The 16,618-nt window shown below is 44.9% G+C and overlaps 1 protein-coding gene across 3 annotated transcripts in view; it reads left to right on the top strand.

The window, feature by feature from the left end:
* Positions 1-16,618, top strand: part of LOC108787438 (serine/threonine-protein phosphatase 2A 55 kDa regulatory subunit B beta isoform) — a 285,509-nt gene that overhangs the window by 13,495 nt on the left and 255,396 nt on the right. Inside the window, exon 1 of one of the 3 annotated variants that reach the window (XM_018556994.1) lies at positions 10,317-10,659. The exons of 1 other annotated variant lie outside the window; for it this stretch is intronic. In XM_018556994.1, coding sequence (XP_018412496.1) covers positions 10,586-10,659 — 74 coding nt within the window. In that variant the 5' untranslated portion in view covers positions 10,317-10,585. Of the gene's footprint in view, positions 1-10,316; positions 10,660-16,618 lie in introns of those variants that run through there. One more of the 3 variants, XM_018556995.1, reaches the window with a different exon arrangement.

Here is a 16,618-nt window from a genome sequence, read left to right as displayed (position 1 = left end):
GAAAAAAAGGAAACAATAAGATAAATTAAAAAAAAGTAAAAAAAGTGATAATAAAAGTAAGGAAAAAAAACAATAAAAAAAAATAACTAACCCTGCCGCCCCTGTCATTCTCCATTGATGGGGGGGGGGTTAGCGGGGAGGGGGGCACATTGTGGAATGTGGCCTTGGGGCGGCAGGGAGAGTAAATCCGTCCCTGGGCCTAGCAACGAGGGGAGGGGCGGTGATTTGCATATGAATGAGCCGCGATATTTACATATGAATTGGTTGCAGCTTATTGATATGCAAATTACTGCAGCCCATTCATATGTTAATATCTCGGCCGGGGCAGAACAGGAACAGCAAGCTTCGGAAAGAGGGAGAGAGCAGAGGGAGCTGTGGGAAGGGCTCAGGAAACTGAAGATCAGAGCCACGTCGATTGTGCTGCTCCTGTGTATGGGAGGGCGGTGCTATTTTTCCGCCCTCCCCCACCAGCGCCCTCAAGCGGCCACTTGTGTTGCCTATGTGGTAGCGCCAGCCCTGGGCATAGTGCCCCATCAATGGTGTCAGTGGGAGGAATAGTGCCTCATCAGTGGTGTTATTGGTAGGTATGGTGACTCATCAGTGGTGTTAGTAGGAAGAATGGTGCCTCATCAGTGGTGTTAGTGGGAAGAATGGTGGTTCATCAGTGGTTTTAGTGGAAGGAATCTTGCCTCTTCAATGGTGTCAGTGGGAGGAATAGTGCCTCATCAGTGGTGTTATTGGTAGGTATGGTGACTCATCAGTGGTGTTAGTAGGAAGAATGGTGCCTCATCAGTGGTGTTAGTGGGAAGAATGGTGGTTCATCAGTGGTTTTAGTGGAAGGAATCTTGCCTCTTCAATGGTGTCAGTGGGAGGAATAGTGCCTCATTAATGGTGTCAGTGGAAGGAAGAGTACCTCATCAATGGTGTCAGGGGGAGAATGGAGCCTCTTTAATTGTGTCAGTGGGAAAACCTGAGTCTCTTTAATGGTTTCAGTGGGAGGAATAGTGACTCATTAATGGTGTCAGCGGAAGGAAGAGTGCCTCATCAATGGTGTCAACGGAAGGAAGAGTGCCTCGTCAATCTTGTCAATGGGAAGAATTGAGCCTCTTCAATAGTGTCAGTGGGAGAATCAGTGCTTTATTGTTGGTATCAGTAGGAGGAATAGTGCCTTATCAGTGGTGTCAGTGGAAGAATTAAGCCTCTTCAATCGTGTCAGTGGAAGTAATAGTGCCTCATAAATGGTGTCAATGGGAGAAATAGTGCCTCATTAGTGATATCACTGGGAGGAATAGTGCCTTCTCAAATGTGTCAGTGGATGGAAGTGTCTCATCATTGGTGCCAGTCAAAGAAATAGTGCCGCATGAGCTCGTTAAATGCAGACAGGACTGCAGCTCAGGAACCACTGTTTTAACCTTTCCCTACTATATCCAAATCTAAAACATTAACAAATTCTGCATTGCTGCACAATGCAGCTCCCTCCCTGGGCACGCCCCCCGCCCGCCCACCTGTCTGTGGCTCCCTGGACGGCAGAGTGGACAGCTGCAGCCAGGTAAGACATCCCCCGAAAATAAGACCTAGTGTCATTTTTCGTAGAAAAAAAAAATATATGACACTGTCTTATTTTTGGGGAAACACGGTAGGTAGACATGTAGACACATATTAAAACACATACAGTACAGCTCAGCTTGCAAAGTACAAGGAAATATTTATATAATCTCTGGCAGTAACTGTGATTATAGTTAAATACCACTTTGTCACCTGTGAAGCTAGACCATGATATTGTATTTTTGAACTCAGTTAAAGTGACTACGGCTTTGTACAAGCCAATGGTTACAAAGCACCCCATGGTGAGGGTTCTCTAATCTCATGTACATTTGAGAAGAAGTACATTTATTTCAAGAACCCCATATGTAATTGATCCTAAATGTATTCAGCAACTAAAACATCTTACTTATATCAGCGTCATACATTATTTATTATGTGCTAAAGTGAGTCTGACACTGTTTTAAAAAAGCACACGCTGTAAAAGAAAACTTTTATATCTCACCTTTCCCACAACCCATTCCTTGAATCTCTGCTCGCTTAAAGAGCAAATTAGGGGGAACCTCTCTTCTTCCTCAATCTTTACGTGGTTACACATAGTGGAAGAAAACTGACATATGGAGCACTTAAGCTTCTCTTTAGAGACACATACAAGACAATCTGGCACTATTAGATTGATTTCACTCTTTCAGATGAAGGAAAACAAGGCATGTTCCAGGATTATTATTTCCTTCATATAACACATGCTCCCCACTTGTATCTCTCTTCCCTTTGCCCCTTCCATCCCTAACTCCTATCCCTAAAGCTGGGCACACACCTTACAACCATCGCAAGACCTTTGTCTTGCAATGGTTGTAAGGTAATTAAAAAAACGTACAATCTGCCTATTTTGGACAGGCAGATCGTACTTGCGATGATCGCAAGGCTTCCGATGACCGCAAAGCCGAACGGGCAGTGTGCGCTTGCGCACATCGGCCCGTCTGGCTTTTATCTTACAAACATGCTACACACCCGCCGAAAATCGTACGATTCTCGGAGGGTTTTCGAACATGTTCGTAAGATAAAAGTCGTGCGACCTTACAGTAGTAGAGGTCGCACGGCTTCCACACACCTTACGATAATCGTACGATCGCGGGATTTCCCGCGATTATCGTACGATTATGGCAAGGTGTGTGGGCACCGTTACTTGTCTACCCTTCTTTCACACATATCTCCCTAACCACCCCCACTTCTTAACCACCCCCACTTCTCCCTAACCACCCCCACTTCTTTCCCCTAACCTTTCTCTATCTCACACACGCCTTTCCACTTTCCCTGCCTTCCACTTTTTCCTCCTGCCGTACCCCTCTATTTATCCACAACGTTAATGGGTCTAATTATCAAATTTCTTTACCTACGATTCACACAACTTTCACTTATGATTGGCCCATTTGTCCATAAGATTCCATTAGAGGAACTGTGTGATTGTGGTTCCACCCAATGGCTGTTATGTCATTACATCAGAAGTAAATGCCATGGCCAGCAGTTGGACCCACAGTATCAGAGATGGATGCAAGCATCTGACACTTCTTTTCTTTAGTAGGATTTTTTTATGTTTTTATTGCAACAGAATCACTTTAAACTGCCATCATACAGTATAAAGGTATGACAAATCTACTTCAACAAGTAGTACAAGCCCTGGACCTGTTGTAAGTACACCCTGTGGAACACAAAGCAGTGGATGTAGAACATTTTGAAACAATGTAAAAATAACAGTTCCTTCTGAAGTTCACTGCAGTGGGTTTAGCATGCTCCAGGATTTTTATCTAAAATTAACCCTTGCAGTGGGGCTACCCCCACACTGCAAGGTTTAAGTACTCGTTTTGCCTAGGGGGCAAAAATAAAAAAGAAACATTCACCTGATTCTTGGTTCCGCATAGTTGCTAGACCAGTCCCTGCAGCCTCTTCTTCCCCAGGCTTGGGTGGTCTAAGGACCTGTCATGTCTCATGCTGTCCATTACATGTGAGGATGCTGAGGGACATACCACAGCCGGAGCGGAAGGGACAGAGGTGAGCAGTCACTGCTACAGGAATGAGGATCCGGTGAGTATATCTTCTTTATTTTCATCCCAGATCCGAATGAGCAGTTAACCCTTGCAGTGCATGGGGTAGCCCCACTGCAAGGGTTAACTTTTTATAATCATGGAATTCTTCTTTATTAAAAATGTAAAGCTCCATGGCAGAATGTTGTATGAAGATGTATGAAGATGCAAGCTCCGGACTGTATATAATAGGATATAATCATTCAATATCAGCACTCACACTAATTTTAGTATTACGCTTTAAAATGAATTGACGCAATAATAAACTACTCACTACTATCAGGCTTGTTCACAAAAGGGTGAAGAGTTTGGAGAAGGCAGGAGAAGTGAACAATCTAGGACAACATAGCTGATTTAAATCTTGGGGATTTGGGCCTAAATTTCTCAACCTAGTAAATGTTCTTTACTCTACTCCATCAGCCCAGATTCGCCTTCAAGGCTATCTATCAGACCCTATCCAAATCCGAAGGGGCACTAGGCAGGGTTGCCCCCTCTTGCCATTATTATTTGCCATAGCAATCGAACCTCTGGCAATACTACTTCGTAATAGCCTAGATATTAAAGGGATAAAATGCTTCTTAGAGGAACATAAATGCGCTCTGTTTGCAGACAATATGTTGTTATTTGTAACCTCTCCATTGGTGTCATTACCTAACATCATGGCACTTCTGGAAAATTACGCACAGATATCGGGTCTTCGAGTCAATGCCTCCAAGTCAGTAGCACTAAATATCAATCTCTCTGATGAAACCTGGTCGAGCCTTAAAAATTTGTTCCCATTTAATTGGCGCACAGACTCCTTACAATATCTGGGAGTGAAACTCACCCCACTGTACACTAAATTATATATGGTAAACTTTCCACCACTATACAAATCTCTCAGGGAAGATATGATCAGATGGACCACATATAATATATCCTGGATAGGGCGAATTCACTCAATCAAAATGACTCTATTCCCCAAAATACTGTATTTATTTAGGACACTACCAATCCCGATCAAACGGACAGAACTCATCAAATTTCAGAGGTCCATCCACCAAGAATCTCTCGAAAAAAACTCTCTTCAAACCCAGAAACCAGGGGGGCTTAGGGGTACCAAATTTGCTTCTCTATTATAGGGCAGCACAAATTTCACAACTATCATCTATATATCTCAAGTCAGTTGTTCCAGACTGGGTCAGGATGGAACTTAGCTCGCATAAGGGACCCTCTATTGAGGCACTCAAATGGATGAAATCCAAACAAAGGCCAAAGACCCTGGCGCCAACTTTAATACATTCTCTAGCATTATGGGATCAGATTCGAAACAAGGAAGGGATGGTGTCTTCTCACTCCCCCCTCGCGCCCCTATTCGAAAATGTTAATTTTATGCCCGGATTACAGCCAAAAGCATTTAAATGGTGGATAGACAAAGGATTGTATAGGATTGGCGATTTTATAGACCAATTACATATCTTTATTGTATAAACACTCTTAAGATGCCTCATTCCGAATATTTTAGATTTAGACAAATTAATCATTTTCTACTTACTCTACACATTCCCGAGGTTGGAGCTCCGCTGTTAACACAATATGAACGGTGGTGCCTAGGAGGGTTAGGTCAAAGGGGGGGTACGTCCTTGATCTATGAGGCCCAACTAGGATCATTTACAAAAACAGCTTATATGGTGGCTTGGGAGATAGAAATAGGGACATCACTCTCCCTAGAGGAATGGCAACAGTGCTCTATAAGATCAACTAAGGCACTGTTAAATGTTTCTCTCCTAGAAGCTAACTATAAAGTTTTTTCTCGTTGGTATCTTGTGCCAGCAAAACTAGCGAAGATGGGCCCAGGCGTCAGTTCGTTATGTTTCAGGGGCTGTAAACAGCAGAGCACTATGCTCCATGACTGGTGGCAGTGTCCAGGATTACGATCTTTTTGGAACAGGTTGTTTGCCCTGCTTTCTAGGATTCTCGGGATTCATATCCCCAGAGAACCACAGTATATATTACTAAACAAATCAATCCCGGACATCTCTAGGACGCAGAGCAAACTTGTCTCCTTTTTTTTCCTGGCAGCTAAGACATCAATAGCTCGGTCTTGGAAAGCCGAAAAGGTTCCATTCACTTTGGTGCTCTCTAAAGTGAATTGGATCATGATCCATGAGAAACTATATAGCATTTTGCAGGACAGCTATGCAGAATTTGAAGCAGTATGGGAGCCTTGGTTGATATACCAAGAGATATCAAATACACACAACACTACTCTCGATGCTTTAGCTTAAGCAAAACTGTTTTGCTGCTTGGAACCAAAAGAAACCATAATTAATGCCTTGATTTTTACAATATAAAACGATCGTTCATTTCTTTTATGTTTGTTTACTTTTCTTGTTTTTGTTTTTGTTCTTTTTCTTTTTGTACAGTAAAAAGTTTTTCCATAAGTTTCCATATAGCGGGGAAATAATGCTAATGTGAGAAATTCTGAATTTTTTTTTTTTCTTTGGATATATATGTTAAAAACTGGTATTAAAACATGCTAATCTTATGGAAAACCAATAAAAACTTTGAATTCAACATAGCTGATTTAGAAAAATTATTTATTTTCAGTTCAGTTATGTTGTCCTAGATTGTTCACTTCTCCTGCCCTCTCCAAACTCTTCACCCTTTTGTGAATAACCCTGTATGTCTTTTTATTTTGCAAAAAAGTACATCTCCAAAGTTTCATAGGATGTCATATAAAGGTTTCCATTACATTTCAGGTCTAGTATAACAGACAGTGGTAAAACATAAATACTATCATTGTTTATTCTTTATATATCACATGGCCCAGAGGTTTTAAAATACATAATGATGGAGAGGCTTAGGAATTTGATGCCATGTTTAAAGAGACCCAGTCACCACAAGGTGCCTTGTAAACTATGCACACAGAGTAAAATAAGAGCATTCAAACATACCTGTCTGGTGGCCCAGGACACTTTGCCTGACCAAAGGACCCTGCCAGGTTACGAAACATTCCATTTTTATGTCATGTTGAAGGAATACCAATACAGATGATATTCTGAAGCAGAATGGTGTGCGGACAACATATCCTCTAAACTGTATACTGTGGCACCATCCAGCAGTTCCAGCACCCGTTGAATTCTGAGGTACATCAGTGTGATGTGCGAAGGAGGTACCACTAATGACTTTAAACTACAGATTTTCCATGTTTCTGGGTGGGTTGAATGTCTGCTTCCCCTGCCATATGCTGTGGTTCCTCCCACCAGCTCATACATCCTGTAGTGAATAATGAGCGGGAGGGCTTAGTGCAAATCACTCCCCAAACTTTAACTGAAACAAACCCCTCCTAACCCAATCAGTTGTGGCAGGGCATTCCTCACCTCTATGTGAGGTGTAGCTGCAGGCAGGGAATATGAAAATCCTATTCTTCTCGGCTCTAGTGGTCATAATGGACTATAACTCTCATTTGCATAGTTTTTGTTTGCTATGTAAATAGTTTATAAATCCCCTCCCGCCATGTTTCACCCATATTTACTGCCATACATTGCCATTTCGAAGCCCCCTTCTAACCTAAATCACTTCCCCTCCCAGGCTTCTATGTAGTTTTCAGTTTGGCTCGGCTATGTGTTCAGAGTGCGTCATTCATTCCCAGATCCATTCACAGGATGCTACCACAGGACAGGGACTCGTAGATCTCAATGGAGCACAAGTGCGGTGATGTCACTTCCTCTACTCCAGGGATGGGCAACTCTGGCCCTCCTGCTGTGCTTTAACTACATATCCCAGCATGCCTCTGGGAGTCATGCCTGTAACTGTCAGAATTGCAATGTCTTGTGGCACTTGTAGTTCCACAACAGCTGAAGGGACAGAGTTGCCCACCCCCGCTTTAGTCTGTATCTCAGTACGGACTGGTGGCTGGAGAAGGGGTCTGTAGGAGTCTAAGCATTGCACCCATGATTTACTGATCACAGTTGCAATGCTTTTAAGGCTCTAATGCAAAAAAAAATTAATAAACACACATTTTTTTATTTTTACAATATGAGTGAATCTATTATTAGTTTGTTTTTTTAAATATGCTTTTAACCCCTTTACAACAGCCTAAAGGTGCCCATACACTGCACGATTATCGTACGATAATCGTATGCGATCGGTTTTTCGTACGATAATCGAGCAGTGTGAACGGAGACGTGCGACCGTTTCTACTGTACGGTCGCACGTCTTCTGTCGAACCAGCATGTTCGAAAACCAGCCGGGAATCGTACGATTCTCGGCTGGTTAGAACGGTGCTCGGAAGACAAATGCCGAACGGGCCGGTGTGCGCACGCGCACACTGCCCGTTCAGCATTGCGGTCATCGGAAGCCCGCCCCTCAGGGGGGCGGGCTTGCGATGATCGAGAGTGCGATCTGCCTGTCCAAGATAGGCAGATCGTACGTTTTTTTAATCCCTGTACAACCATCGCAAGACTAAAGTCTTGCGATGGTTGTAGAGTGTATGGCCACCTATACACATATGTGCAGTGTCAAGGTAGTGGGCTTACTTTCTGGGCTCCACAAATAAATGCATACATGTGTTTGTGCATGAACAGCCCCCGATCACGTGATCACTGTAATAACCTGAGATTGGCTATGACAGTGATCGCTAGCTGTAGAATCCTTCCCATCTTCTTCTCTGTGAGTAGAAAGGGATACATTGTACATTATACATACATAGAAGAATGTAAACAACAACACAAAATAAAGATACAATAGCTGGACGTGATCTAGGTCAGTGTTAATATGTTTTAGGTAGAATTAAAAAATGTTTTTTATTTATTGCCAGTGTCAATGTCAATGTTAGTGTTGCTGTCAGTGTGTTCTAGGAAGGATTAAAACAACATGTTTTTAATTAAGGGCCTGTTCACACCTATGTGTTGTGTCAATCACACAGTTCCGCAATGCGCTGCCATGCAGTGCAACATGCAGTACCGCAATACTGTGTGTTGTGGTACGGGTGGAAGAAAGTAATGCACGCACTACTTATTTCCACCGCAACACATGGTGTTGTTATACCTCACGTTGTGCTGTGTGGGAATGTGTTTCGGGTGGGTGGTGCATTGGGTGCCATGAATGGCAATGCACATGCTGCACTGTAACGTTGAAATGTGCGATTATTAATCACATTGCAATGTGAGATTAATATGACGCATAGGTGTGAACAGCTCTTAATGTCATCGTCAATGGCAGTGTTAGTGTCAGTGTGTTTTTGGTAGGATTCAAATTAAATGTTTTAATCCTACCTTAAGCACACTGACACCAACACTGACATTAACAATAAAAATGGAAAAATCGCTGACAATAAATGAAGATTTTTTTTGTTTTTGGAATCCTACCTAAAACACACAGACACTAAAACTGACATTGACAATAAATTAAAAAAAATATGTTTTTCTTTTACTGTCAGCGTCAGTCAGTGTTAATATTAATGTTGGTGTCTGTTTCTTTTAGGGTCGATTCACACCATCTGAATTCAGGCGGCGCTAGCCGTTTTAGTCAGCACAGTCCAAACGCAAAACAAGGCAATTTGCCTTGTCGTGGATGGGCTCAATTCACACCACTGCGTTCTGGTGGTGTGCGCTTAAAAAAATGACAGCATGCAGTGCTTTTTCTAAACGCACAAGTTCTAACAAAAAAAAGTGCAATGCGGCTCAAGTGAGCGCATTGGCACACTATTGGCACTGCACAGTTGATTGTGGCTGCTGTTGTGACTGTACCCTTGGGTAGGATGTATAGGGCTTGTTCACACCACCTCCACATCAGATCTGAATGTGTTTCTGCATATGCCTTCATGCGTGTTTTTGATGTGTTTTTTACATTCCGGTGCATTTTTTGTTTTAAAGTTGCTATTGCTTGGGTTTTAAGTGCCCTCCAGTGCGTTCTGATGCATTTTCATGCTTTCCAGTATGGAAAAATGCAGCATGCTGTGCTTTAAAAAAAAAAAAAAAAGCTTAGTGTGGTGTGAACTAGCCGTCATTAAAAACATTGGAATTACTGTGTATGCATTTTTGGTGCAGATAAAAAAAAAACGCAATGGTCTGGAGATAGCGTGAAAAGACCCTAAAGCATAGCAAGAAGAACCTAGAATGACAAAACTGTCCAGCACACAAACAGTTAAGACCTCCACTGTTTACTAAGGTGGAATGTAGGAATTCCATCATGTGAATTGCTGGATCATTTTTGCATTTCCACCTTTAGTAAACAGCTAAGGGGTTGAACTGTTTGTGTGCTGGTCAGTTTGGGATTTAAACGGTATCAGTGTAGGCCAGGTGTAGTGAAACCACAAATTCCAGCATGCATCTACCTGAGGGAGTCATGCCTGTGGCTGGGAGAATCCTGCAATGCCTTATGGGATTTGTAGTTCCACAACAGCTGGAGGGCAGCAGGTTGCCCTGCTGTAGGCCTTCTGGCGGGGATAGACAGGTGTGGCATGGATTTTTGTCATGCCAGGTGATATAATCACTCTGCACTCCATCCAGATGTGAAATGAAAAGTTTGGTCTGCAGTTGTACTTGAAGGGGTTAAAGTCATTTGGTAGAATGCTGCTCACAGACAGTCTACAGTTCCCAGTGGTGGGGTCCCTGTGATTGGCGGAGGAAGCCGGATTAGTGAGTGTGGATGGAAGGCAGAAGGGATGAGGGGATGGTAGTGTGTGTTTACAAGCAGGACTGACTTAGTCAGCAAATCCTGCTCCACACAGCTCCAGCCAATGAAGAGCCTCGCCAGCCTGCCGGAGCACTGAGAGTTGCAGTAATGGGAGGCTGACATTCTGCTAGTGCTGCTGCTAAAGGCAATGATGGGGTCTGGCTGCACAAGCTGCTTGGCTTTCCCCGACATGCACAACCCCGGAGACACGACTGCATGTGTGAGCGATGCAACTTGCCTTGCCGTGACCGAGCGCAGGATCCTCATGGATTGAACGGGCTGTACATGTAGTTGAAGATGAAATGCTTTTCTCGTTACCTGCCTTACATCTTCAGACCTCCGAACACCATCCTGTCTTCCAGCTGCCACACAGAAGGTAGGGATCAGCGAAGGGTGGGCATGTGGGTGGGTGTCACATGAAGTGGGATGGGTAGCAGAGCAGCCCTGACTTGTCTAACATCTTTGCTGACATTGCCGTTCGAGCTGTCAGATGACAGCCATTTCTGCCTCAATCCAGCTGCTGGAGGGAAGACGGTGCCTGCAGCTAAGAAATGGGTTGTCAGCTTCTGGGGCGAGAACTACTTGCAGCAGCCCTCCTGCCCATCTGCCCTTGGATTCTAGTCCTTTTCTTACATTCTCATTGAAAGTTTATCTCAACTCTCACACTGGAAATAAGAACTCAGTCTCCCTTTTGCCTTATTTAATGTCTTCTTTCCACTCCTCTGTCTCATTCATACTCTAAACTTTTCTCAAAACTCTACTACTTGTTATGTCCACTAATAGGGTGACAACGCTGTCTTTGTATGTTCTGTATGGAGTGGGATTGTTGTCACCTTTTTATACATGCTTGTGCTGTAAACCAGTAGCAGATGTGGGCTGCTCTGTCATGTTCAGTGTTAGCTCCGCTCAAGGACGTCATGTGACAGCCTCTACGCCACCACCACAGCGGATCCTGGAGTGGGAATCCTCCACTGGCATGGTGTCACTAAGTCCTTCCTTATTCTACACCATCTTATCACTCTTCTGTTTTCTGCTTCACTGACCATATAAACCTTTCCCAAAACTCCCCCCACTCCCAGTAGTAGAGTGGCAACGATGCCTTTGTATGCCCTGTATGGAGCGACAGCGTTGTCACCTTTCTGTGCACCCTTCTGCTGGAAACTACAAGTGGACATGCCAATGTACACCGCTCTGACATGTCCCGTGTTAGCTCCGGTCAAGGACGTCATGTGACAGCCTCTTTGCCACAGCGGATCCCGGAGGGTGAATCCTCCACTGGCATGATGTCACTAAGTCTTGCCTTATTCTATACCTTATCACTCTTCTTCTGTTTTCTGCTTCACTGTCCAATAAACTCCCCCCCACTCCCACTAGTAGAGTGGCAACGCTGCCTTTGCATGCCCCGTATGGAGCGACAGCCTTGTCACCTTTCTGTGCACCCTTCTGCTGAAAACTAAAGGTGGGCATGCAAATGCACACCGCTCTGACATGTCCATTGTTAGCTCCGCTCAAGGACGTCATGTGACACTCTCTTTGCCACCTAGCTCAGCCTCCAGAGACAGTGGATCCCGTAGGCTGATTCATCCACTAGCAGTGTAGTCTGCCTGAAGATGTCACTAATTCAGGGGCGGGCAGTTCAGCTGTGCTTTAACTACAACTCCCAACACGCCTCTGACCCTGGGAGTCATGTCTAAAACTGTGCGTTTTGCAATGTCTCATGGGACTTGTGGTTCCACAACAGCTGGAGGGCCAGAGTTGCCCACCCCTGGTCTAAGTCTTACCTTCTTGTCCCTCTTCTTCGGTTTTCTGCTTTACTGTCAGTATAAACCCCTGTACCCACCTTTGGCCCTATGGTGCTTGTTGTGCAGCCCTCTGGGCCTCTCCTCTGGGCCCCTGCAGACAACATACTTAGGTGCTTACTCCAGGCCAGTAAAATCATTATTCTGTAAACCGACCTCTAGTACTAAAAATTATTTGGTTACATTATCGTACTTTTCCCTGTCATCTCCATCTATTCTTTGTTTTTCTGGGGGGGAGGGGGGTTCTGAGAGCAAATATCAAAAGTGGCATAAGTCATTTTATTTGGGCATATCTGCAGTCTCTTACCATCTCTGGTTCCACGCCTGGAGTCTCTGACCATCTCTCGTACCGATCCTGTAGTCTTTGTCCATCTCTTGTTACAAGCCTATAGTCTCTGGCCATCTCATGTAGATTACATATAGTCCCTGACCATCTCTTGTGGGAAGCGCATAGTCTCTGACCATCTTTTGCATGTTTGTAGTCACTGACCATCTCTTGTAGCATCCTCGTAGTTTCTGGTCATCTACTGTTGCAGATCTGCGGGTCTCTCAGTATCTCTTGTTGCAAGTCTGCAGTCTCTGACAGATTTTTACATTCATGAGGCCCTCTATATGAAGAAAGTTGAATAACACTGGTATAAACCTTTACAATAACTCTCCTCCCCTGCACTTGAACTAGTAGACTGACAACTCTTCCTTTGCATGTCCTGTATGGCAGTATTGTCCCCCCTTGTACATGTAGTACTGCTCACAACTACTACACACTTGGCACTGACACGTCCATCATCAGATCCACTTACCCAATATAAAGGTTCTTTGATTAGAGTTTACATGGACTTACTTTACCGTAACCCCTTTGTGATTGGGTGCTGCGTTGCATAGTTTATAGTAGGGATGCACCGATACTAGTATTGGTATCTCTCCTGCGCAGCAGAACGCCGCCCCAAGCCCTTCATCTCTCCCCTCTCGGCCACTGCAGCAGCAGAGCGACCAAGAGGGGAGAGATTAAATGCTTACAGCGACAGTGGGGGGCATTTGCAAAGGTATCAGAATGGCTTGGGGGGCAATTGCCACCCTGCCCCAGCGCCCATTCTGCCCCTTGGTCAGACTAATCCAGCACGTTATTAATCTTAGTGCCCCACTCAATATGACCGCAAGCAACAGGCAAACTGAGTGGGGCACCTCAGATTAATAAGTCCGAAAGATGTGGACTGGGAGGGGGGCCTCTTTAAGACTGCCCTGACATTAACACTGTGGTGGCGGGGAGAAGAGAACAAGAAGTTTGACTGCCATCGTCTGTGCCCGCTTCGATTGGGCACTTTGGCGACCACAGCAGTTTCCTCCGCCCACCTCAGCTGCCATTGGTGGGAGAGGAAGACTGCCGAACTGCAGTTGGCCGGCTTCTGCTGCGTGGGAGAGAGCGCACCTGGAGCCGGCTGGACGTGCCGGAAACCTCGCTGCTCCTCCAACCATCACCAAAAGAAGAAGAGGTCAAAACAACTGTAAGTCCCTGTACTTTCTTTGTGACCTCTGCACTGCGTTACATATTGACCGCTGACCTCTGTACTTTGTACTGACCTCTGTACTGTGCGTCACACCCTGACTTCTGTACTGTGCGTCACACCCTGACCTCTGTATTGTGCGTCACACCCTGACCTCTGCACTGTGCGTTACATTGCTGACCTCTGCACTGCGGGTCTGCACTGCTGATCTCTGCACTGTGCGTCACATTGCTGACCTGTGTACTGCGCGTCACACAGCTGGCCTCTGTATTCTGCATTGCACCACTGAATTCTGTACTCTGCGTTGTTACTGATCTTTGTACTCTGCATCAATCCGCTGACCTGGCGGAGTTAAGGCCGGGGCAGGATAGAGGTTTGGTGGGGCAACTGGTGGCGAGTAACTTTTAAGGTCTGGCTAGTAGCTTAGGACTTGAAATTTTAAGCCCTGATTTAAGGTAAGTCCTGGTACTAACATTGGGTGGGTGTAAAAATAGCCTTTAATGTCACTTTATTGGGACTTTCGCTATCGGTATTGGCGAGTACCGGAGAAAAAAAATATCGGGACTCGTACTCGATAGTGAAAAAACGGTACCAGTGCATCCCTAGTTTAGAGGGCATATAGTTTGCCTGGAGTTTATTTGGAAGCAGAATAAAATGTAAGATGTAATATTTCCCTTGTTTACATAAATAGACATTAGACATTCCGGAAGTATTTGAAAGATCCGCACCTATTATAAAATAGGATACACGGGGTTAATCATTATTGCTCAGAGAGCAGAACATATTCAGAAAAACAGGAAATTGTAGGAGGAGGCTGCATGCATCCCAGAAAATCCTACACTTGTCCAAAGTGAAATGCCACAGTTTTCAGCTGCACGTACGGCAATGGCAGAAACCTGTCTTTTTTGGCTACTATTTGAGGATAAGCGTGTAAGAGGACAACACAAATAAGAATTACATTGCCGCTCTGAGCATGGAAGGTCTGTTTATAATGAGGCATCTATCTGCTACATGACCTCTCTTTAGCTAAAGCAAGGTCAATAGCTCAGGATTAGTACTTGTTACTTCAACACCCTGGATGGAAACTGATTTTGGATGCTTTCATTATCCAAAGTGACAGGCATTTATGTATGTCGCACATTTGTATGTATACCACATGCATGTTACAATGTGATCCTACATGCTAGATCAGTGGTTCTCAACCTTTGTAACCTCAGGACCCACATTTGTCCTCGATCATTAAGTCGCAACCCAAGTCGAACTGCAGTGGAACGCACGGCAGTGCGGGCTGCTGTGCTGTGACGGAGCTCCATCCATATGTGCATTGCTTGTACAGCTCCCTTGTGGGTCCTGTAGAGGTGTCGGGAGCCAGAATGTGACATCACTCCGGTCCAGGCACCTCTACAGGACATGCAAGGGAGCTATAAGCATTACACGCATGGATGGAGCTCCCTCGCGGCCATACCCCCAGCCCACCCCACCTCAAGTCAACACTCGGCACCGGACAGCATATTTTGAATGGCTGCTCAGTGTAAGAATGGACAGTGCTGGGCTAGGGGGAGGCTAGGGAGCCTCTCACCTAGAAAAGCAGAAGGCATGTGGCGACCCACTGAACATGGGGTCGCGACTCACCAGTTGACAACCAAGGTGCTAGATGATACATTGTATTCTAGTATGGGCATGGATGCCAGAAATGCTACATTAGTGGTCTTATTGAAGTACTCAACCCATAAAGATGTGATAAAACAATGTTTCTTGATTGGCTGCTAGTATAGAAGTCACTGAGGTGCTTTGCTGTCTGCGGTGACTTTAGAACATTTATTACTGACAATGCACATGGTAAACATACAGCCCATTCTTCAATAGCCACTGACATACCACTCAAGTCGCAGTCTGGTGACAAATAAACCTTCACAAGGTTGAACTCATTAGGACGTGCCCAATGCATTAACTAAAAGGTTTCATCTATGAGGTGAGTGAAAATCATTCATCCTCATAGTTCGAGCCGACGGGTGACAATGAAACTGTCACGCGTCGGCTCAATAGATCGGGAAATGAGCGAACGCATACTGTCGCTCGCTCACTTCTCGCTCATTCCCTCCCTGCTCCGATCTTCCAGCGCTGACTGGTGGAACGGACGGGGAGGGGGCGGGTACAGCTGGCTCTGCCTCTGGATAGGCAGAGGCAGCTGTCACTCACGCAGCTAGGTGTATCTCGACAGTAATGTCAGGATCCATCCCAGCAGTGGCGGTCTCAGTATATCATGAACTGTAGTCCACTATACACTGAATCTGCTGCGGGGCAGGAGGAAGAATTTCCTTAGTCCACTCTTCCACAGTAATCAGAATGTACACTGGAACTTTGTGGCTGACTGGCGGAATGAACGGGGGAGGGGGCGGGCACAGCTGGCTCTGCCTCTAGATAGGCAGAGTAAGCTGTCACTCACCCAGCTGGGTGGATCCAGACAGTATTGTCGGGATCCGTCCCGGTTGCGGCACTCTCAGTATATCACAGGCAATAGCCGCTATATACTGAGCTTTGGGTCACTGGATGAGGTTAGTATATGTCCTCCTGTGACCCTAAAGAGAACTATGGGAGAAAACACTTGCCCCATATTTCTCTTTTACCCCTTGCAGTGCAGGTGTAGCCCTACTGCATGGGTTAAGCTAATTTTTACCTGATTATACAACATTTATACATTCCAAAGTGCTCTACGTCATTCACGTGCGTAATCACCCCCAAGGAGCTCACAGTTTACCATAGTTTTCCTTACATTACTAATGCACAGGGACATGTCCACTGCAGATTTCCCCAGCAGGGCCACAGGAAGCAATAAAAACCTGACAGTTCTAACCCTTCTCCACTCCACCAATAAAAGAAAATCAGATTTTGGCTATAGATATACTTTAGCTGTTTGGGTTATAGATCAAGTGTTTAGAAATTGGTCTTTTACCTTAGTAGCATTGTTGTAGATGACTTTGTATCTGTGTGCTGATACCTAGTTTTGTGTCTAAAATTTGTGAAAGAATTGTAG

The sequence above is a fragment of the Nanorana parkeri genome, unplaced genomic scaffold (genome assembly GCF_000935625.1).
Source record: "Nanorana parkeri isolate BGI_ZX_2015 unplaced genomic scaffold, ASM93562v1 scaffold261, whole genome shotgun sequence".
Classification (NCBI taxonomy): domain Eukaryota; kingdom Metazoa; phylum Chordata; class Amphibia; order Anura; family Dicroglossidae; genus Nanorana; species Nanorana parkeri.
Note: the sequence above shows the minus strand (reverse complement) of the source record. Positions and strands in the feature narration are given on the sequence as shown.